Source organism: Pelodiscus sinensis, chromosome 23 (assembly GCF_052426305.1).
Source record: "Pelodiscus sinensis isolate ZL-2025 chromosome 23, ASM5242630v1, whole genome shotgun sequence".
In the NCBI taxonomy this organism is placed as follows: domain Eukaryota; kingdom Metazoa; phylum Chordata; order Testudines; family Trionychidae; genus Pelodiscus; species Pelodiscus sinensis.
In genome coordinates, this window is record NC_143074.1 from 3,009,321 (window position 1) to 3,033,184 (window position 23,864).

Here is a 23,864-nt window from a genome sequence, read left to right on the forward strand (position 1 = left end):
CACCTCCGGCTCCGGGGGATCCCTGCCTCTGTGGTCCCAGCACCCCTGGCTCCGGGGGAACCCTGCCCCTGTGGTCCCAGCACCTCCGGCTCCGGGGGATCCCTGGCCCTGTGGTCCCAGCATCTCCGGCTCCGGGGGAACCCTGGCCCTGTGGTCCCAGCACCTCCGGCTCCGGGGGATCCCTGCCCCTGTGGTCCCAGCACCTCCGGCTCCGGGGGAACCCTGGCCCTGTGGTCCCAGCCGGCCAGGGACCTGCCCCCAGCAGGGCGAGAGGCTGCCGGCCCCGCTCTACCGGAGGGACCGGTCGGGCTGGAGCCGCCCAGCCCCCGCCCCTCGCCGGCAGGTATAAGGGGCCGGGCGGGCAGGGCGCGGCGCGGCGCGATGGGGCTCTGGCGCTTGCTGCTCCCGTGCGCCGCGGGGGCGCTGCTCCTGCTGCCCGCCGGGGGCTGGGGCCGAGCGCTGCCCCCGCTGCTGCTGCTGGTGGCCGCAGGCGCCGCCCTGCTGCGCCGCTGCGCCCGGCCCTTGGTGGTGCGGCGCGCCCCGGACAGCGTGGGCTTCCTCCCCGAGGCGGGCTGCAGCCGGCGCCGGGCGCGCCGGGTCGGGGCGCTGCCGCCCCTCTACCCCAACGGCTGGTACCGCCTGCTGGACTCGCCCGAGCTGCCCCGCGGCGGGGTGCGCAGCCTGGCGGTGCTGGGTGAGTCCGGGCCGGGGCAGGGGGCTGCCTCCTTCTGCCCTTTGGACGTGGGGGCGGAGGGGGGGGGGTGTGCTGGAGGGGCCTGCCCCTGGGCCCCAGGGTGGCCCCCTGCTTGCTCCGGCCCCTGGGCCCCAGGGCGGCCCCCTGCTTGCTCCGGCCCCTGGGCCCCAGGGCGGCCCCCTGCTTGCTCCGGCCCCTTGGCTCATCTTGGTGCCCAAGGCCATGGCCCGTCCTGGCCTCCGCCCCACGCTGGGCGATGGCAGCAGGGTGCCCCTTTGCTTTCCCTGCGTGCAGGGCAGAGCTCAGTGTGGGCCAGGTCTGAGTCCCGGGGCCCCTACCCTGGGCGGTTTGTAGCCCTGGTGGCCCCGGGCTTGCCACCTCGCGTATGAAAGGTAAACGATTTGAGCCCTGCGGCTCTTCTCTTACCAACGGGGCAGGGGGATCCCACGGGGCCATTTGTCCGAGTCAAGGGAGCAGTCCTGGGTCAGCACGTTGGGGGGAACTTTTCAGACCTGGCGGGTGAGCGTTTCTGTCCTGCCTTGCGGCGCTGGTGCCCGTGGGGCAGACGGGAGGAAAGGCTGCTCTTCAACGGGGCAGTTGTTCTGACTTGGCAGTAACTTGAGTGGGAGCTGTAGGCAGCCTGGCACGGCCCAGCGGGCCCTTTCTTGGCGGGTGCCGTTCCTGGCTGTCCCTCTGGCTGGCAAGTCATCCCTGAGCAGACGGGGCATCTGGGGCTGGGGAGGCCCGTCTCCCACAGCCTGAGCGGGTCCGATGGGCGCTCTGCCAAGCTGGCAGGAATCGGCGCAGATGCTCCCTGCTGGCATGGCCTTGAGCGAGCGTGGAGGAGATGCACTGGCGTGGGGTGCTTGCACCAGGGGCGCACGAAGCAGCGGGCAGCACCAGGGGTTTGCCGTGTGTGCTGCCGGGCTGGTGGGCCTTGTGCGTGCACTGCTTGGAATTTGGCACCGACCCATGAAAAGGGCCACGCGCGATATTTTCAGTCTGCTCCTTGTATTTGTCCAAACAGAGATGTGGAGGCTCCGGCGTGGCAGGGGGGAGCACAGGCCCCTGGCTGCATGGAGGTGGGAGATCCACCTGCAGCTCCCCTCCCTCCCCCGCGACAGGGACTCCATGGCGAGGCTGCACCCAGTCCCGACAGCCCGCCGGCCGGGCCTGCCCCGGAAACACCCCCAGGGCCTTGGTCTCTCTGCCAGCTGCACCAGGAGGAGGCAGGCGGGATGGGTCGAACAGGATCCTGGGGTGTGTGATCCAGGTGTGGGGTGAGGGGGTGTGTGAGGCAGCCTGGGGGGTGAGGGGGTGTGAGAGGCAGCCTGGGGGTGGGTGGCTCAGCGGGGGCCTGGGGTGGGCAGGGATCTGGGTGCAAAGGGGCTCATAGGGGGTTCTGAGTAAGGGTGTGAAGGTTTAGCCAGTTACCTGGTAAGCCTCACCCTTAACTGGGGGGGGGGGGGGGGGCACCATGGACAGGGGCAGCTCCGGCTGGGATGCTGGAGCAGTCCCAGCCTATGGGTGCCTTTGCCTGCTGCAGGCAGGGGCTGCTGGCTAGTGCAGCCCCTTCTGGCAGTGGGGGGAGGGGCAGTGCAGCCCCACTCACGCCCCCCCCACACCCACACAATTGGTTAGCCACTTGAATGGGATTTTACAACCCTAGTTCTGAGTACGGGGCCAGGAGGATCAGCAGGATCACCCAGGTGACAGTGACTGGGGCCAAGCAAGCGGGGGGGGGGGGCTGGCAGAGGTGGTCTGGGTGCTGGGGAAGTGGGGAGAAAGTTTGGGTGCAGCTGGCAGGACTATGGGGGGGCAGCGCGTCAGGTGCATGGGGCGCATCCAGGTGCAGGGGATGGGTCCTTCCCCGGGTGAAGTGTTGAGCGGAGTCTGGATGCAGGGGGAGTGGGGTGCTCTGGGGGGCAGGGGCATCTGGCTATGGGGAGGTCTGGATCTGTGGGGGTGGGGTGGCGGTGGAAGCAGGGTGGGGGTGGGACAGGGTGAGGCTCTTCCTACAGCAGGGAGCGGATTTTGGATGCCGGGTCTGACCCGGCTTGGCTGCCTCCTGCAGTCCTGGCTTCTCCTGCCTCCATCCCAGCTGGGACCAGCAGCTGAGCCTGAGGCAGGATGGGAGCCACCAGCGTGGGTGGCCCTAGGCCTGCCCACCCCACCAAGTGACTTCCCTGGACCGGGAGGCAGAGAAAGCGGGGGACAAGAGTTCTCCGTACGTGCAGCGAGGCAGCATTTCCCATGGGAGCAGCTCGTGCTCTGGCTCGTTTGTCCTGGATGCTGCAGCTGCGACAGGCCCTTTGCATCTCCTTCCTCTTGGGTGCAACTTCCGGACCCCGTCCAGCTCCCATGGCTCTGTGTCCAGGGGGGCTAGCCCCAGTTGTAGTGGCATGAAGCTCAGGGGTGGGCCAAATGAAATGTTGGGCCAGGCTCTTCCCTGTCAGCAGTATGGGAAGGTAGCACGGTTGTGACTCCCCTGTTGGTTGGAAAACGGCTGTTGGAAGAAAGGGCGGTACGTGGGAAAACCAGCAGAATTACAACAAATGTATCCAAGTGTGAATTCCGGGCTGCAAAGGCTAACGGTGCTCCAGGAAGTGCAGATAGACACTCCGGGGCTGGCTTTCTATTGCCAGCAAACATTTTAACTGCAGGGTTTAGGACAGTGTGACTTTGGGAATGGCTAGCTGGTAACCCCAGCTTGCTAACAAAGCGAAATCCTGATCCTTTGGCGGTGCCGGCTAACAGCACCCCAGTAGACAAGATCGTACACTTCACAAAGCCGGGGCAACGTAACACAGAACGTGCTTGGCTCAAAGACCACGGGCAGTCTCGCTGATGATGTATCACCGTTGTTGATTTCTTTTTTACAAGCATAGCCTGGCTGCATTACAATCGAAGGGTGATGCCAAATGAAGCAAAAAAGGTGTTTGTGGTTACATTAATCCCAATTGAAACATGTTCCTGCAACACTTCTCAAACATGTTGCCCTGTGTTGGCCGCGCATAAGTGAACAGGTAGATGTGCAATTGGGAAGGGGGCGGGGTCGTCCGAAAACTCAGCCCAAATGCAAGAGAAGGCAGATCTGGCTGTACGGAAACACGCTAACAGGACGATCTGCAGACGCTGGCGTCCGTTCTGAGGAGTGACCAGGCACTTGATGCTGGCACAAGAAACCTCAGAATAGCCACATCACATTTAACCAGTGTACCTAATGGGTAACCGACTTAGCGGGATCGTAGGTGGGGGTGGGAGCAGCTCCTGGCCCAGCCAGGGGCCTGATGGGGCTGGAGCAGCCCTCTTCCCGCAGCAGGCTGCCAATGTGGGGGCTGCTTCCAGGCACTGGTTAACGGTTACCCAGGGGCGGATGAGAGTTTTGCGGGGCCCAGGGTGTGGGGGCTATTGAAGTGCGGGGCCCGGGGCAGCTGCCCCTCTCGCCCTGCCCTATATCCGCTGCTGCCGTTACCCGGTAAGCATCGCCTGGTAAGGTCACCATTCACATCCCTAAATAGTCCACAGAAATCTGCAAGCAAAACCAGCATGTTCTCCTTTGACCCAGGAACTCCACCGTTCCAAAGAAAAACCCTCTTGCGCAACGCTGTTCTTCCTGAAAAGTAAGAGGTGTAGCGGCGTTGTGCAAGAGGAGGCAGTGTAGACTCTCCTTCTTGTGCAAGAGCCTCATCTGAAAAAAATGGTGGCTCATTAGGTATGCAAACGAGGTTTGGCGATATTCCACGCTTAGCCTCATTTGCGTATTACTTGCGCAGAAGCCGCCGAGTGTAGACATAGCCTCTAATGTCCAGCAGTATTAGGTTCTCACTTAGTTCCGCTAGATGCAATATTTAGGTTCTCTGTGCAATGTCAGACGAAGTTTTCTGGGTAGTTTATTGATGATTAACCCTTTGTTGCCAGGGGTGGATAGTTAAGTCAGTTCAGCTGCATTCCCCCCCCCTGAAAAAACTGAGCTCCTTTTTATGCATCATTCTTTGTCTTCTGTGTCACTCTGAAACAGAGTATTCGGGGCGGTTTTATTAATTAGTGCCCGGAAGGGGCCCATGAAGGTTAACTCGGCAAAGGTTTTCTCTCGTAGCGTGGGGGTCCTTGCAGCGTGTGTGATCGGTTTCATTTCATTCTGTGCCGCTTGGGGACTTCCCGGGGGAGTGGTTTTAGCCATGAAGCTCTTTATTGCATGGACTGGCCAGTTAAAGGTGGATTCAAACAGACTTTCCCTGCCCGCTGGTGTTCACGCCCACGTGGGGCCAATGTATCACTTCTTGTTTGTGTGCCGCTTGGGACAGATTGTTCCAGGGTTCCGTGTAAAAGGAAGCTTTGCGGAGCACGCTACTTCCTGGCTGCCAATCAGAGGCTTGCGTTCCTCGAATATTTTCCTCAAGGCTGTCTGTCTGTATCCACTGCCTGCAGAATGAGGGTTTATTTAGTCCAATGCTGTTCTGGGCCATTCCAACCTATTCTGGCTTCCCCCGCTTTCTGGAAGGATTAGACTGGATCAGAGCCCAGGTCCATCTAGATTGGGGTGGGCAGAGCCATTTTTGGGTTGGGGGCCACTGACCCACAGAAAAATCAGTCAGGGGCTGCATACAAGGAGGGGAGGGGAATAACACTGGCCTGGCATCCAATTGAGGAGGGAAAACCTCCTCACAGATGTAGCCCTCAACTGAGAAGCAGGAGAAAAGACACCCCCAGCCCCAGCCCCACTGCAGGTGGGGCAGAGGGAGGAATCGAGGCTCTGGGCTTGCCCGAGCTGGATTAACTCTTTGCGGGGGTGGGGGAAATGTCACAGCTAGTAGATTTTTTGCGGGCCCCCTAGGCTCTGAGATGAGGCCAAAAGGGAGGGTTCAGTGTGTGGGAGGGGGCCGCTGGGGAGCAGGTTGCGGGCAGGTCTGGGTGGGAGGGTCATTGTTCTTTGTAAGCTGAATGCTGGGGCAGCCACCCAGCTAGTTAGCAGAGCATCCACAGCCAGTGGTGGGAGTTGCTACTGGTGGTGCACCTCTGCACATACCTTGGTGCACAGAATAAAATGTATTCCACACACGGGTAGAGGAAAATTGGAACATTGGTGGGGGTGTGAGGTATGTGCAGGAGTTGGGTTCAGGGTCTGGGAGAGGACAGGAGCAGGCTGGGGGAAAGAAGTCTGGGCAGGATCAGGCAGGGGGCTGGGGTACCTCCCTCGTGCAGCTCCAGGGTGGGGTGCAGGTGGCTTAGCACGGCTCTGCATGCTGCAGGGACGGCTCCCCAGACAGTGGGACTGATGGGGGCAGGGAACATTTCCCTGCAGCACGCAAAGCTGCTTCCTAGGCCCTGCCTGGCAGAGCCTTGATTGGGCCCGCTAGGCTCACCCCCACCCCCGCAGCAGGGGCCTACCACTGGTGCTCTCACCATGGTGCCCCCCCAGCGTGGCTGGAGCAGAAGCACCAGATTACGCCGCTCAGGGGTAGGGGGAGCCTTATGGGGCTGATCAAAGGAAGCCCGAGACCACGAGTTCCCCACCCCGATCTAGACCAACGTTGTGTCTTTACCAGCACCAGATGCTTGAGGAAGGTGCAAGAGCCCTGTGGTTACAAACACAACAAGGGACAACCTCCCCCCGCCCCACTGGTCTCCTTGCTGGAGCTTGTCCAGAGTTCACAGCCATCCACATTCAGTGGTTCCTTGTGATAACTTTGGACAATCTTGGTCCCATATAAACCAGTCATAGGAGCGGCCAGACTGGGTCAGACCAAAGGTCCATCCAGCCCAGCGTCTTGTCTGCCAACAGTGGCCAGTGCCAGGTGCCCCAGAGGGAGCAAACAGAACACAGAATCAGGTGATCCCTCTATTGTTACACGTTCTTACCATCCCGGCTAATAACAATTGTCCTCCAGGACTTTATCGAACCCTTTTTCATCCCTATTAAAATCCTGGTCTTTACAACCCTCCCCTGGATCTTCCTTCTCGCACCACTCGGGTCTCCTGCCAACCCCGGGCCTTAGCCTGACTCCCCACGTTCTAAATTAAGAGATTTTCTTTTTTAATTAAACTTGAGAAATGGGTCTATGAGCCAGCACATTGATGGGGCGATAAGCCTGCGGCTTCGCTCTGCCTCTGGGGTTGTGGGTGTCTCATGACTTCTGGGTGGAACGTTGGATGTTTTCGTGCTGTTCCTAAGGAACCCAGCCAGGAACACAGATCGAAGGGAGAAATCCCTCGGGCACTGGGCACATGGAGCGATGCCACGTCTCTCTTCCAGGTGCCTAGGAAAGCTCTGGGATTCACAGAGCTGGAGAGTGGCCAACTCAGGAGATTAAAGCAGATCAAGCCCAAACCCAGTGCAAATAATTGTTACCTGGGGGAAGAAACCACTGTGCATCTCTCTCTCTTATTGATAAAGGGGGCAGATTTTCGAACTTCTCCCATGTAAAACTTTGGGTTTGTCACCTAGTGAACTAGGGGTCACCAAATGAAATTAATCAGGTTTAAAACAAAGCAAAGGAAGTACTTCTTCACGCAGTGCACAGTCAATCTGTGAAACTCCTTGCTGGAGGATGTGAAGACCAGGACTTTAACAGGGTCCAAAAAGGAACAAGATCTATTCAAGGAGGTTAGGTCCATCTATACTTATTAGCCAGAATGCTGGTTCTTACGATCAAGCCACCAATGCATGCCTTCTGAGGCTCCTCCCCACTCTGTCCTGCTGGCTAGAAGCTCTGGTCTCCCCAGCCAAGACACAGAGCTGGGGTACCGCCCCGCTGCAGAGCAATAGAGATGTTGAACCAACTCCGTTTTGGGAGGACCCCTCTCTTGCGCTGTGGAAAAGTTTTATACAGAGAAAGCTCATAAAGTTTTTCACCCCCTTTGTCAATGAAAGAGAGAGATGCACACTGGTTACTTCCTCCCAGGTAACAATTGTTTACACTGGGGCTTGATTATACTTAGTAGAAATACCTTTGTTTATTAAAAGTAGGAATTAAGCGATTGCTAAATTACTAAGCCAAAATAAACAAAACAGGCCAGCTAATTCTAACACACTAAGGGTATGTCTACACTACCACCCTAGTTCGAACTAGGGTGGTTAATGTAGGCAACCGAAGTTGCAAATGAAGCCCGGGATTTAAATATCCCGGGCTTCATTTGCATCTTGCTGTGCGCCGCCATTTTTAAAGCCCCGGTAGTTTGGACTCCGTGCCCACGGCTACACGCGGCACAGAGTAGGTAGTTCGGATTAGGCTCTCTAATCCGAACTACCGGTACACCTCGTTCCATGTCGTGTAGACATACCCTCAGAGACTTTGTTGCATGCAAATTCTTATGCTAAACAGTTGTTCTTATCTCAGGCCAGAGTTGATCTTTTTCTGGGCCTAGCAGTTTTGCCTTCACCCTTTTGCTACACGTTTGTGTTTCCAAAAATTTTCACGTGCATCCTCTTAAGATAGGGAAGGGAATTTCAAAAGCTGACTGAAGACAAAAACCTAATTGTTTTCCATTCCTTAAATCAGGGCTACTCAACACGTGGCCTGTGGGCTGCATGCGGTCCGTGGCCTGGTTGTTTGTGGCCCGTGGTGCGGTTTGGGTTTACGCAGGACTCAACATGGCCTCTGCCGGTAACATGCTCCATAATGGGGAGTCAATAGAATGGTCTTCTGCTGAGATGCATTTTAGTAGTTCAATTCCTGGACTGTCATTGCTCACTGAAAGTGCTGTCATGTGAGTGGCAATCAGGTAGATATTAATAAAATGCACTATCAGCAGAACTGATTGAAATGGGGCCTGCGTGTTGTGTAGTCTTGCCTCAATCTTTGTATTCATGCCCATTCAGTGTGAAAGAAGCTATTTGCATATATATTTGCATGCACATGCAACCACACTTAAGTTGCAGCCCTTGGCATGTGCTGTGAGTATCACTGTGGCCCCCGGGGCTTCCAAAGTTGAGTAGCCCTTCCTTAAATAGACTTTCCCTGGAGGTGAGAACCTTTTGTTCAGTCTCCCCATCCCCATGGGATTCTAGAACCAGGTGGCCTGGTCACAGCTTTCTTGGACTAACCACAGTTTGGGCTCACAGGAAAAATAAAACCATTCATGGGTCATTGTTTTGAGCACTGAACCATTAAGTCCCTCAAGTATCACTCCTGGCCCCTATTCCCACATTTAGAATTAAAAGCAGATTCATTTTTCTAACGTCACATGCAAGAATGATACACGCACAAAACTAGAAGAGACACGTTCAGCAGAGTGGAACTTTAAAATGGATGTTCCAGGCCCTGTTTTGCATAAAGCATCTTTGAGTTATGCATCTTTATAAGCCACTTTTCATGAAGCATGGGGGGGAGGCGTGACTTACCATGTTCTCATGGGCTTGGCCCAAGTCACTTGATTGGTTCCTGGTCTCCCACAGCTGCTGCATTCACACCGGAGCAATGCCACTGCCAACCTCAAGAGTGAGACTTACATGCACAGGAGTTGGAGCTTGCTTGGCCACTGGCCCACAAACCAGGTGAAGAGATCAGGCTGGGGATGAATTTTGCACCATGCTCCTTCCCTCCGAGTGTCACTGGGATGTGGAGGAACGAGGTGCTTGACTTCTTCGGGGTCAGGTCCTAGATGCTCGATGACGAGTCCGATCTGAAAAACGAGATCGCTGCCGAAGGACGGTTTGCTATGAGCTGGAATTCCTCGAGACAGGAAGCGGGTAACCTCAGCTCTCTCGCTGCCCGGAGCAAGTGAAGAACAGGTTGCCGGAGTGGGGCAGAGGTGGGTTTGGGCTGCCTGGAGCAGTGAAATCCAAACAGGTTCTCACGGTGGTTGGACTCTACTTCGGTCAAAGAGGCCTTGGCTTCCTGAGCTGGGACCTGTGAGTCTAAGGAACAAAGCAAGTGTCAGGTTTGGTTGGAGGGTGCCCTTTGGTTGCAGCACAAGGAGGTGGGGACAGAACTAACCCAACTCAAGAGAACAGGGAAACCTGGAAACACTGGGGCACGGTGGTGCTCGCGGCCGGAGAGGCACGGCCCGAGGAAAACCTGGTGGAACTGGAAGGCTGGGACAGAGGCTCTGATGTGCAATAGAGGCGGGACCTGGCCATGCACAGTGGTGACAGGCAGGGGCGGCGGCTATGCTAGGTGGGGGAAGGACTTGCCTTCCCACACCACCAGCCTGGTCCCAACTGCATGCAGAGTGTGGCTCCCCCCAGCGCCCGCCCTCCCTGTGCTCCAGGGCTGGGGCCACGTGCCACCCTACCTCCCTGTGCTGCTGAGGGGCGGGGCCTGGGCAGGAGGGGCGGGGCTAGGGGCTTGCTTCCCCCATCCCTACCTTCACCCTCTGCCCATGGTGAGAAGCTTCTGTGCGCAAGGACAGAGAATAAGACTCGGCCTCCGCCAGGAGGAGAATAAAAAGAGGATGTTCCCCAGTGTAATAAATTGCAGCATGTTCTAATCACATTGATCTTAATGAGCTGGATCTGGCAAGGAACCAGCAGCCAAACACTCTTCAGGCTGAGCAGGAGGCTGCTCTGTGCCTCCGAAATAGACCTTCCTCGGATGAGAAAAACCTGAAACTTCTTGCTAGGGAGGAAGTGGCAGGGGTCAGAGAACAAGGAGCAAGTGCCAAGTAGCTTAAATTGGAGCAAGGGAGGTGGAGGTGGGACCTGGGGGAAAACTTCCCAACTCTCAGGGTGGAATAAATTGCCTAGGGGGGTTGTGGAATCTCCATCCCTGGAGATACGTAAGAGCAGGTTGGACAGACGCCTGTCAGGGATGGTCTAGATGGTGCTTGGCCCTGCTACCACGAGGGCAGGGCACTGGACTTGGGGGCCTGTCGAGGGTCCTTCCAGTGCTAGTTATCTAGGAGTCTCTTGTCTCCTCTCCTGAGGGTAATTGCAAGAGGAACTTGGCTTCCATCCCGGCCTCTCCCCCATCGCAGCTCCCCCCCCACCAGAGCTCGTCACTGAGTGCCAGGCAGCCCAGCCTTGACGAGTAGCATTCCCCTGGCCGCCTCCCACCTCTGTTGAGCGGCAGCTGGTTTTCTCTCATTCCTCAGATGGCGTCCTGCCCGGCCATGCTGCCTTCCAGCTGCGCACCGGAGCATGGCGCCCTCCCCCGCTCAGTGAGTTCTCCCCCCGGGTCAGAGGTCGGGGAAGCGAGTTTCTCACCTCTTCGTGGGACGGTGGGACAGCGTGGCCTTGTGCTGCCACGGGGGACGCGCCGGAGTCTCAGCAGGGCAGGACGCCCGTGTCTGCCTGGAGCGGAAGGAGCGGCAGCCGGACGGCCCGCGCTGGATTCCCATCTGTCCCACCGCACCTCGCTGGGCCTGACAGACCGACCCCCCTCCGGCCGTGGCCAGCGAAGGTGCGGGACTCCAATCCCCGGCGAGTCAGGAACCGCCAACGCCGCCGACTTACCCAGAGCCCCAAGCTCAAACGCCACTTCCATCTTGGCTAAATCCCCTTTTCTAGCCTCAGTTTAACGCAGCCGCCATCCTAGAGGTGAGCCAGCGCTCGTGGACAGCCCCCTACGTCAGTGCTGGCCCCCCACTTCTGGCTAGCCTTCCCTCCACCCTCCTTCCCTTCCCACAGGGTTTGCTGGGCTTTCTTCTCTCTCTGACTATCCCCGTGTGAGGGGCCGAGGGTAGGAGGTTCCCTCCTTCCTTAGTTTTCCAAGACAGGAGTTTTCTGTTTCAGTGTCTCCACTGACTTTGTTTTTGCCACCCAGGGACAGCTAACGTTAGCTGCTTGGAATGTTCCTGCTAATTTTTCCCACCTCGGAGCGGAATGAATTTTGTTTTGCGCACCAATGTGGAGGGGCCGTGCGATGTGGTGGTGATGTGCAACACGTCACCTTCAGATTGGTGAACCAAGGGGTTCACCAATTGGTGGACAAAGGGTTCTGCACATGGGAGGCCTCTGGCTGGGGGTGCGGGTTCTGGGGTGGGGCTGAGGTGCCCAGGGCTGGGATAGAGGGTCGTGGAGCAGGGGTGGCCCCAAGGATGAGGGCCGTGGCTGAGGGATCAAGAACACAGAAGGGGGCTCTGGGTTGAGGCAGGAGGATTGTTGCAGGAGAGGACGAGGGTATGGGTGTGGACCTGAGGATGAGAGTCTGGGATTCAAGAGGGCTCCAGGTTTGGGGAGGGGCTCAGGCCTGGGAGGTGGGGTGCAGGAAGGGGTGCAAGCTCTGGAGAGGGGTGTGGGCCATGGGGTTTGGGGTACAGGAGTAAGCTCTGGGTTGGGGAGCCAGAGGGTGGGGCAGGGGGTTGGGGGCCAGGCTTACCTGGGCGGCTCCTAGCCAGCCGTACGAAGGTAGGCTGCCTGGTTCCTGTCTGGCCTGGGGCACCGCCAGTCCAGCTCCAACAAGGGGGTGCATGAGGCTCCGGTTGTGCTGCTCTCACCTGCAAGGGAAGGCCACCTGCGGCGCCCCATGGCCCCCCCGCCCAGGAGCCAGAGCTGCTGCCGGCTGCTTCCCTGCCGGCCCCATCCCAGAGCTGCTCCAGCCGCGGCAGCCCGGAGCGGGGCCTCACGGGAGGCGGCCCAGCTGTGCAGCGCAGGGGGAACGGAGGCGCTTGGGGCTAGTTCCTGTAACTCCCGAGCCTGGGCCTTGCCCCTCCCTGCCTGGCTGGTCCCCTCCCTGCCTGGTTCCGGTCGCACTCAGTCCTACAGCAGGGCCAGCTGCAGCGCCTTGGTTGAGACACTAACTGCACCGGGGCTGGAGGGGGATGCTGGCTCCTGCCCCTTCCCCTGCGAAGGCTACATGTCTTCTCCTTTCCTTTCTGCCCTCCCTCCCCCACGGGCACCTGGAGCACCCGCACCATGGCCACAGCGCCCCCAGTCCTAGCATGCTGGCGGGTGGCCAGGCGGGCAGCAGGGCCCCAGTGCCAGCCATCCTGAGTCCCCGTAGCAAGCCGGCCAGGGCAGAGCAGTGGGAGGAGCAGGCTAGACTATGATCATAGAATCCCAGGGCTGGAAGAGACCTCAGGAGTCAGGACCAACCCAACTCAATCAACCCAGCCAGGGCTCTGTCAAGCCGAGACTTAAACACCTGTAGGGATGGAGAGTCCACCCCCTCCCTAGGGAACCCACCCCAGTGCTTCCCCACCCGCCTAGGGAAATAGTTTTCTAGTGAACCCCAATGGTCCAACCCTCGATTATCTGGCTAGAGACCCCGAGGGATCAGCCCACGCGTGCAAGTCTGAACGTGGGTGATCTCACTGCTAGATGGCACCTCGGCCTTGGACTTTCCCATTCTCTGGCTTATCTACGCTCGGGTCCCGATCCATCCGGCTCCAGGGATGTAATTCGTAGCCTGCACTGAAGTGCTGCATTGTAACCCCCCCTTCCCCAGCAGGCGCCCACGGGAAAGGTCCTCGTTTGTATCCGGGTGGCTCCGTTTGTAGAATCTTTGCACCGTTTCGTTCCCACCCAGTGTCCACTGTAGCTGGTGACGCCGTTTGCGCCCCTGGAGTCTGAGTCAAGAGCGGGGCTAAAGAAAGATCTAGAGGGGGAAGGGCCCAGAATGGTGCTAGGGGCTGCAGAGAGGAAGTCAACTGCTCTCCTCTGATTTCCACGCAAGGCTCATCGGGTCAGCCCCTAAGGCAGCTGCTTGTGTTCGCGTAGGGCACTGCCAGTGCGCTACTCCCACCCTCCACGCGGCTGCTCTGGCCTCAGCTGGGGCTGGTGAACCCATTAGCCAGTGAGCCTTAACAGATGAGGTTTACCAGTTCTGGCTCTCTCTGTGGGCGCGTGCACTCGAGAGCAGCTCCTGGCCTGTCCCTGTCCACAGCAGGTGGGGGGTTCACTCCAGCCCAGCCAGGCTGTAGCTGCCCCCCTCCGCCTGCCCCCTTTTAATCCGTTTACTGGTTAATCGTTAGTTTGACTGGCTAACCAACTAAACGGGATTTTCCCTCCCTAGCATTAGCCTTCTGTCTGCACGGGCTTGCTGGGAGGGCGAAGAAATGCCACTTGTGCTGAAGTCCCGACGATGCTCCAGGCACAACTACCTTTGTGGTGCTGGCTCTTTACGTTTACTGCAGGCTAAGCATGCGACCACCTAGGCAGTGTGTGGGCTTGGACACAGGCAGGGAATCGGTGCAAGCCGGCCTCGGGACTCCCCCATCCTTGCTCCAGTTAATAGCTGGCCCCTAAGGCTGCTCAGAGCACGGGATGCAGGGGCCGTGTCCCGCGGGAAAACTCCACTGGGTTAGGAGGCGGAGTCACACCACAGAAGGTGTTCCAAGGTAAAGCTCCCAGCTTCTGCATTTCAATAGGGAGCAGCTTGCGTGCTGTGTCAGCAAACGCGGCATGTTCGATCCTGCCCGTGGCATGCTGGGGCACAGGAACAGCCGCCTCACCCTGAGGTCAGTGGCTCATTGGTGCTGCTTTTCCGGCACTTCCTCATTGTCCTGCCTCGTGGGGGCTTTGCACTCAGCTCCTAAGAGCCAGGTGTGCCCTGCTACCTGTGCTAACGGAGAACTTCCCTGCCCACCGCTGGGCCACTAATGGAATCGGGAATAGAGCTCACTGAAGTTTTTAAAAAAATAACCAGCTGTGGGCAGCAGGAGGAATTGCATTATTGGAGAACTAAACTTCCGGAGGGTACTGTAAGTCCCTAAGTGGCTGCTCCGGGTATAGATGCTCTACAGCAGGGCTACTCAACTTTGGAAGCCCAGGGGGCCACAATGATACTCTCAGCACATGCCGAGGGCTGCAACTGAAGTATGGTTGCATTATGGAAGCAGGAAACGGGGATAAGGGGATTTGTATGCGGCCATCCTAGTCTTGTTAGCAAGAGAGCAAGGGTTTGGCTAATCCTGACTCTTGACAACGCGAGAGCTGTAATAAGATGCTGCCTTCGCCTCTTGTCTCCATACGGAGGCAAGGATGGAATGCTGACTCCAGTGAGAACCTTGAAGATAAGGTAGCATCTGGAAGGAACTAAGAGATCATTGTCTAGCCATTGTTGCGTAGTATATAAGCTGCGTCATAACTTTGTATTCCACGATCTGCCTGGGGTTGGGGGGGGAGGGTGTTTTCCCCCCATCCGAATCAGGCTTCCCTTGCAATATTGCTCGAATAAACTGCCTCTGGCTACTTGTTGCTTACAAATGTAGCGTGAGGACCTGTTTTCTTCCACAGCATAGACATGCAAAAATATATGCAAATTGCTTCTTTCATACTGACAGGCATGAATACAAAGATTAAGGCAAGACACACAACAAACAGGCTCTTTTCAAGTCAGTTCCGCTGATATTAATAAAATGCAATATTCACCCCATTTCTACCCACATGACCACTTTTCATGAGCAATGACAGTCCAGGAATGTAACTACTAAAACGCATCTCAACAGGAGACCATCATATTGAGTACTTGTTTGTTTTAACTCCCACCTGTGGGCCATGTGTTGAGCTCTGTGTCAACCCAAACTGCACCGCGTGCCACAATCAAACAGGCTGCAGTTCACATGCGGCCCACAGGCCTTGCGTTGAGTAGCCCAGCTGTACAGGTAGGAAGCTTTCAGTCTCCATAATTCTTCCCAGTAGCCGCATGCTACTCTGCTGCCTGTGGCATGTAGTGGTCACTGCCCGCCTCTGCGTCCTGAGTAGCCGGGTTGGATTCTCCCTTTGCCAAGTCTTTCTCCGTCTTGGTCAAAGATCTAGGCTTGCTTCTAAAGCTGGTCCCGGGGCTGTGTTCAGCATCTGATTACCCCCGAGCCCAACAGCTAGCTGGCATACGTACTCTCTGATTGCCTCGTGGTGTCAGGCATGCTGATGTCCCGGGGCTGTGTTCAGCATCTGATTACCCCCGAGTCCAACAGCTAGCTGGCATACGTACTCTCTGATTGCCTCGTGGTGTCAGGCATGCTGATGTCTCTATCAGAGCAGCTGTTTGACTTAGTGCCAGACTTATTTTTGACACACTTTCAGTTGCTGTAGGCACAACATTTAGGCAGGCATCCTCATTAGCATGCTTGGTTGATCTCCTACACCTGGGCACACAAACTGTGGGTTATATAATTTCAGTAGCTCTTTAGCAATCCAAAGAAGTAAACATGCAACTGGAGAAAAGGCTGCAGTGTTTTGACAAATGTCGCACCATCCCAATATAAAACTCTGGCAGTTTCTGGAAGCAACTCTGAGGCCTTGTCTTCACTGTGGACTGCTGCGATCAATCTTCCGGAGTTTGATTTAGCGAGTCTAGTGAAGACACGCTAAATTAAACTCAGAGGGTGCCCCCACCAGTAGTCAGTACTGCTACTGCACGTTTGCTCCCATTGGCTTACCTCTGTGTGGATGCCGCTCAGCGTGGCTGAAGGTAAGCCCACTGCAGCTACGTATTCTACATTGTTGGAGCTGCATACCCTATGCCGAGCTGCTGGGTCTCGTGTAAACCTGACTTCAGTAGCTGAGCATAACGGGGCTGGGTGTTGTTTTCTTTCTCTTCGAGAAAATGGCTCTTCACCTGATGTTATAAAAATCTCTCCAACAAATGTAGGATCAGCTTGCTCTGGAGCATGCCCTCATGAATGGGCATGGAGTAGGCAGAGTTTTCCCATCAGGCAGGGAGACATTTTTTAATCCATTTAAAATTGAAGTACCAGTAGGTGCTAGTTAGATGTTATCTGCATCGATTGCCTTTGACAGCTGCTGCTGAGTTAGCTCTTGGAAGCTCCCCCTGACAAGTTTGGCAAATAATTCTGCCCTTGGGTACGTGTTTGTTAGCCACTCGCTCCCGAGGCGGTTCTCAGGAATGGGAGTTATGGGACTTGCCCGAGATGATCTAGCAAGGCTAATCCGCAGGGCCCCTCGGCAACTCGGGGACTTCTGGGTCAGTCGGCCTGTGCGTGCAGGGGCTGATCATGCTCACTTGGCTCAGGGAGATACTGCAGAACCGCACACGGATGCTATCGAGGTGCTAAATCTCTAGAAAAAAGTAACATGCCCAATTCACAGCTGTAGAAGCCTGAGAGGTGGGTTGATGGGGGCATGGGCCAGGTGTTGGCGTCTGTTTTAGCCAGCGGGTGCTTTCCAGGGTTTGGTTTTGCCGTGGGCCACGTACGAGCCCTCCAGGGCTCAGCTCTGGTGTCCAGGGGCGGTCCTAGACTAGCTGCCAGCAACTGATGCCCTAGGCAAACCATGCAATCGGCGCCCCCACCTCCAAACCCCTCGATATTGCGCCAACATTTGGTGCCCCATTTAACTTGGTGCCCGAGGCAACCGCCTAGTTCGCCTAAATGGACGAGCCGCCCCTGCTGGTGTCACCAATCCCTCTGCAATACCCAAGTGTGACGTAGTGGGGGTACTTGCTGGGCTGTGGTGACCCCTGCTGTCTGGAGCAAGACCCAGGAGGGAAAACCTCACTAGGCAGAGGTAAGGCCAAACTTGTTGAACCAGTGGCCAGACACCCCCCATGGAGAGGAACAAAGGAAGGTGAATGCGGCCCTGACTGCGGGGGCAGGGCTTGAAGTGGGTGAGTTGGTTGGTGGCTGTCTGTGAGGATGGATGAGACAGCCTAGGGAGAGGAGCTGGAGTTTTAGGGGCCCAGTCTCCCCCATCTCAAGGGGGCCGGAGGCATCCTAGCCCAGTTCCTGTAACCAGATTACATCTGTGCTGTGCTGGAGGAGCAATAAACCACCCTCAATTCCACTGGCTGGTGCAGTCTGTTTGTGCCATTTCGGGGTGCAGGAGACGGGGAACCCCCAACGCGCCGTCACACCAAGGCCTCTCCAAGAGGCGGTGATGACCCTGTCTTGACTGCCCAGTGCCCACTACTACGAGGATGCTGCTGCCTGCCATCTCCTGAGCCGATGCTGTCACAATACTGGAAAGACACCTGTGCTGCAGGCTTAGACTGGAATAATGGGGCTGGGAAGAGAGGCTGCTGGAGCAGCGGTTCTCAAAGTGTGAGCCACGGACCACTAGTGGTCCACGATCATCTTGGCGGTGGGCTGGGGGCTTCGCCCGCATCCCCGCAGGGTGAGCCTGCACTGGCGCTTCTGCCCGGCAGCCCCCTATGAGGTTGGATGTAAGCGCCAGGCTCCCCATGCAGAGGGGAGCCCGGAGCCTCGCGGGCTGGATCTGGCTCGTGGGGGCAGGAAGCGACTCCACATACCTCTGCTCCCCCTCCCCCCGACTGAGGGAATGGCTGTGCCTGGAAACCACTCACCTGAAGATTTCCCCTGCTGCTCCCATTGGCCAGAATCCCAGCCAATGAGAGCCAGGTAAATGTCTCCCATCCCTCTCAGGCCCAGACTCTGACCCCCATCTCCATCACACACACCACTCCCACCGAGACCCTCCACTCCCAGCTCGCTCCTGCACCCTCCCTCCTGTCCAGACCTTGCACTCCTTCCTCCTCCTGCACCCATTTTGTCATCATCGGGGTTGGCTGGCGGGCCGCGGAAGGGTCTGCATTGAGCGGGATGGGCTCCCCTGGATTAGAGGAGTTGGCTGAGACCCCTTCCTTCTCTAGCAATTGAGCAGAGGGCGGGATGCCCTTGACACACATCTCAGGGAAGGGTATGGGACTCACTCCTCAGGCCCATAGGCAGGAATTTCTGGGGGGGGAAGGGTGTTTTTTTTGTAAATGTGGACCGCAAGAGTGTGAATGCACCCCCCTCCCCATGGTTCCCTGAGTAGGGGGAAATCAGCCCCAGCCTTCCCCTGGCCAGCCAGAGCATGCGTACTTGGAGGACCATGGGGGGGGGGGGGGACTTTCACACCTTTCGCAGGCCTGCCCTAATCCTGGACAAACACCTTCTGGCCACAGTCTGCTGGGAACTAGGATCCTTTCCCCTCTGACAAAAATCCAGCCAGATCGGCATCCTCGTCAGCCTCTCGAGTCGGGCTGCAGCGTGGTGCCATCTTGTGGCCAAACAGCACACCCTGAATCCTCTCTCCTTTGTGTTCTGTGGCTTCTGGGACAGGCGCACACAACCTTCCATGCTCGCCAATGCCAGATCCTCATAACGGTATTTACAGGGTTGCCCCCCCGTGCTCTCTCCTGGGAGGGTCTAAGACCCCCTCGGTTGTGCCACACGCACACCTGCTTCCCCATTTAATTCGGTCCTCACTCTAAACCAGTGGCCACACTGCAAGGGGAACGCCTCTCCAGGTTTTGGTCTTTAAAACAAACCTCCCCTCTTCCCAATCAGACTTTACTACCCTGTCTCTCTCTTCCCCACCCTAGCCCCCTTCCCTCCCCAAAAAGCCCTTCACTTTTGTAAACCCAGGACTGGGTATTTGCGATTAAATGGGAGCTGTATTTGATCTTGTATTGATCTTCCCTGGCAAGCAGCATGATCCCCTGGACTAGTACGTCTTAAAACGAGACTGGCCAAAGCCATTGGCGGAACAGTCAAGTATTTGCTTCTTGCCCCATCTCTTACTCCGATAGAAGACAACGACCACAATACAGTCCATCTGATGTATGACCGCCATGGCCAATTCCAACCAGACTGGATCAAAATCTTGTTTACAATGTATCATACATCTTCCTTGAGTGCAAAAGAGCATATAAATGTGAAAGGCCGTGATTAGTTAAAAACTTATCTTTTAAAAATGATAATACTTTCTTGGCCCCGCCTCTTTTTTTTTCTTCATTTTCATTGAATAAAAGTCCATTGAAGCAGAACACAACAATTGCCTTTCTTTAGAAACTTTTTACAAATATGTAGCTATGTTTTAAAACCAGCTTTTAAGTCACGATAGCTTGAAGGAACTGCTTCTCAGGAATTAGATCTACTAGGGCTTGTTTCTGTGGCTTATGCCAAACTGGGAATTCCCTTGATTTGGGGACTCCTGAGTTGATGCAGGAGGTGGAACACATCAGGGCATCCAGCCTGGGCTACAAGCAAGGCTTCCCAAGAAGTATCCCAGGAGATAAGACAGACTGCATGATTGGCCCTCTTGACCTATAAGAGCTCACCTGTCCAGAGAATCAGAGCTCACCTTTCCGTCCCCACATCAAAATGGTCATTTCAGGATTAGGAGACCAGGCCAGCATTGCAATTTAATCCTTTATTAACTTTTCTCCACTATCATAGCACAGTTTACAGTGAATCTGCATAATATTAGCAATGCTGAAGCTAACAATGTCTACAGATCGGTAGAGTGTACAAACGAATGCCTGATATAAGGTACGTACCATTTTGATGCCCTGATGTGTTCCACCTCCTGCGTCAACTCCTGCAGAGGACACTTGACAGTTCTGAAAGTATTGCAAGGGACACAGCGACTGGCGTATTGACCACACCCTGCAAATGAGATCCCCGTTCCCAGCCTAACTCTGCGTCTTTGTACCTCTCTGTGCAGGGGAGCGGGTGGCTGTATTCCGGGCTATGGATGGACGAGCGCATGTCGTCGATGCCTATTGCCCACACCTGGGCGCTAACCTGGCGGTTGGTGGCCGCGTGGTGGGTGACTGTATCGAGTGCCCGTTTCATGGATGGCAGTTCCGGGGAGAAGATGGAAAATGCACTACAATCCCATACGCTGAAAAAGGTGATTCTCTTCCCCTCCCCACAACTGCAACCAAGCCCTCGTGGCAGTGGTAGTGCCCTGTCCTTATACAGAACATTCCGGAAACATCACCATGGACAGGTCTCCATATCGATCTGTGTGTTTTAGAAATGTCTGTCTGTCCCTCTGTGAGTCTTGTCTGTTCCAGAACTCCCCCTAAACGGTAAGAGCTAGGACTAGCAAATTCGGGAGGCAGCTTTCTCTTCTCCTAATTGAAAGCAAGGTCCGGGTTTGGTTGTGCCAAGAAAACGGGAAGTGCCAGGAACAGGACTGTTTTCCATAACATGGAAAGGGAGGGGACAGCGAGTGCAATATGAGAGTGGCCACTTGGGGGCAGTTGCCCCACCAAGGGAGTGTCCAGCACGGTGGGGCTCCACTATCTTGCCTGCTACCAGACTGGGTAAATAGCTCCGCTGCTCCGAACCCTTTCCTCCTGGCCTTTGGCTGCAGTACCAGAGTGGGAGGGGGAGGCCCCTGGGGCCTCACAGGCTGGAGGGTAGCAGAAGGCTCTTGGCAGCCAGGGGAGTTGGGTGGTAGGCAGAAGGCCCCTGGAGGCCGGGAGGAAAGCAAGCCCTGCCAGATAGGACCCCCCCCCGCCCTGAGCCCATCCTAACCCCCCAACTCTCACTCTTGCACCCCGCCCATACCTCCAGCCTGCTGCCCTTCCGCCCCCACACTCCCATTCAGCTGAGCACTGTGGCCAGAAGGGCTAATGCAATCCTTCGATGACGAAACGGGAAACTCTGGAGGAGCAGAGAAGTATTTTACCTCAGTCTCTGGCGCTGCTGGAATAGCGTGTCCAGAGTTCAAGAAGGATGTGGGTCACGTGGCCAGGGTTCAGAGAAAAGCCACAAGAGAAGTAAAGTGTCTGAAAGCCTCCTCTCAGCGATAGACTAAGGAACTTAATCTGTTTGACCTAACAGAGAGATGGCTAAGGAATGACTTGATTAAAATCTGTCAGGATCCACCTGGGAAACAGGTGCTCAAAAGTGGACTCCTCATTCTAGAAGAGAGAGGTCAAAAATGATCCAGTGACCGAAAGCTGACGTAGACAAATCAGACCGGCCATGAGGCCTACATTTTTAAGTGACTGTAGTGAATCATTGGAACAGTTTACTAGGGGTCCTACTGGATTCTCCATCGCAGACAGGCGGTTTTACAGCTTTGGGTCAGGAATTATTTTGGGCCAATTCTCTGGCCCGTGTTCTTTAGGAGGTTAAACTACTTGATCTCAATGGTCCCTTCTGGAACGTATGACTCTTTGAAGGACGTGTTATTCACGTCGTTTGAGTTGACCTCAGGTGAAAAATGATTCTCCCCCGTCTGAGTCTGTATATAATTGGAAAAGAACACGACTTAGCTCTTCAGATACGGGGGCTGCTTGTGGAGAATTATTTTATTTAGCAAACTGGAGCCTTACATAGGGTGTCATAACTTCCGATTTAATTTTAATCAAAGCTTCAAAAATTCAGTGACACGTTTTTAAAAGCCCATCAATGTGTAGCCACCCTGTTTGGGCCCCCAGGGTCCGTCTCCTCTGCCCCTTTGTGCGGGGGGGGGGGCTGCAGCGAAGCTACGACGCAGCGTTTGACGTGGCAACCTCTGCTTTGCACTAACTGCCTTCTCCCCCTCCGCAGTGCCGGACTTCGCACAGATTAAAACCTGGCCCTCGTGCGAAGTGAATGGAATGATCCTTGTCTGGTATCACTGTGATGGCGGGGCTCCCGAGTGGGCTGTCCCGGAACAGGCGGAGATCACGTCCAAGGAATGGGTCTATCGTGGCTACACCGAGCATTTTGTCAGTGCCCACATTCAGGTAGCAGCCTTCTACTGCGTCCGGTCAGACTTTGGGTTGTACCACAGGGTTTTGTGCTCTGGAAACTGTCCCCCCCGAAAGCCGAGGAGGGCGCCAGCTCTGCCCGTCACTAGCACAGCACTGTCATTTGCAACCTTGAAACGTTCCCTCTTAGACTTTAACTTACAAGTAGGGGAGGAGCTGGTAGAACCCTAGACAAAGGGTCTTAGCTCCATGTTAGCTGTTTCCTCCTACAGCCCAGTGCAGGCTGAATGCCCACTAACTTCACTAGGAGCCAGGGACGTAGCTACAGGTGGGCCCGGGCTCACCTGCCTTGCACCCAGGCCTACCCCTCTCCAGCCTGCCCAGTGAATTAGCCAGGGAAAGGGACCAGACTGCTGGGACTTGCTCTGCTCCACCCTGGTGCTCCTGTCCTGCTCCCCCCAGTCCTTCCATTCTTGCCCATCCACCCAAAGTCAGGGCCCACCCAACTGGGCCCTTCTGGTACAACACTGCTAGGAGCTTTGCTTAGCATGCATGAGCCAGCCTCTCAGTTGTAACAGTCAGTGCATGTGGAGGTGGCTGGAGTTGTTGAAAGACACTCAAGATAGAGAGGCAATTAAATAGCAAGGGGGATAGGAGCCCGTCTCCTGCAGGCTCCTCTGAGAAATTTCAGCCCAGCGCAAGATGCGGCCATTTCTCTGCTTCCGTTAAATGGCACTTGGGAATAAACACGAGGCTTTGGTGCAAGGGCTGCCTCTCTCAGGTAGCCCAGTTCACTTGGCCATACAACCCTTCTAGAACCTGTCTCAGAGCTGTAGCCCTCAAACACGCAACCTGCCTAGTTTTTCCCCTGGAACCGGGAGCGAGTTCTTGCCGGGTCACCAGGACAAGTCAATGGAAAGAACAGCCCTTATTGCAGGGGCTCCGCTGTGCCGTTCGGCAGTTAAGCGCTAGTTGGCCTCCAGCCTTCAAGCAGGAGTTCAAGAGCTTTGCTGTGTACAGAGAGTGCAGCAGAAGCTCCCCACATGCAGGGCAGGTTCTCTCTGAATTTTGAAAGGGCACCTTGAGAACTGACAAATGACTCCGAATTTAGCGTGGGATTACAAAAGGCTCCTCGAAGAAACATACTCCTCCTTGCAAGAGGTCTCTCTTCTGGACGACCGAAGTGAGGAGTGGTGTCCCTAGCCTCTGCGTGGCTGGATATGGGTGACAGGGGAGGGATCATGTGAGGATTCCCTGTTGTGTTTCCTCCCTCTGGGGCATCTTGTAATGTCCGCTGTGGGCAGACAGGACGCTGGGCTGGAGGGACCATTGGCCTGACCCCGTCTGGCTGTTCTTATGAAGTACTGAATAGCACAGATGCGTTAAACTTCGTTAACATGCACTGTAAGCTTGTGCGTACATTCGAAGAGACGTGTCTGATCGCTGGTAACTCTTCTGCTACTAATCTTCATGACAAAGGGTTTTTTCCTTCAGCCGCTGCTGATAAATATTCGACGACGTAGAATCCCACATAGAACCGAACCCACAAGATGCTCTTGCCCAAAACGGTGCCCGGCAGGATTCGTGCTGGAAGCACTGGCAAGCAGTGGCTGCTTTGAAACTGGGCATCTTCACTACGAGTTGGGGGGCTTCTGTCTGTTGTACCAAGACCAGGGTGGCCGTGTGCACAGAAGGGGAATTCTTTGAGCTGCTCTGAAGACTTTTGACGAGCCTGTGCCCGCAGAAATGTCTGTGGATGAAAAGGAATGAGCAGAATGACTGTTAATCCAAATCGTCCCTTTCCAAGAGCTCCCGGGGTCCACTCAGCAGAGAGGAGGAAACTCGGGGGGTGCCCAGGAAAAGAGGAGGCAGAATGTGTGCGTTGGGGC

The 23,864-nt window shown here is 56.0% G+C and overlaps 1 protein-coding gene across 1 annotated transcript in view; it reads left to right on the forward strand.

The window, feature by feature from the left end:
- The first annotated feature begins 360 nt into the window (after positions 1 to 360).
- LOC102455749 (cholesterol 7-desaturase nvd-like) overlaps positions 361 to 23,864 on the forward strand; it is a 31,346-nt gene continuing 7,842 nt past the window's right edge. Inside the window, exons 1-3 of the mRNA XM_075905320.2 lie at positions 361 to 694; positions 19,989 to 20,177; positions 21,833 to 22,011. Coding sequence (XP_075761435.2) covers positions 382 to 694; positions 19,989 to 20,177; positions 21,833 to 22,011 — 681 coding nt within the window. The 5' untranslated portion in view covers positions 361 to 381. The remainder of the gene's footprint in view (positions 695 to 19,988; positions 20,178 to 21,832; positions 22,012 to 23,864) is intronic.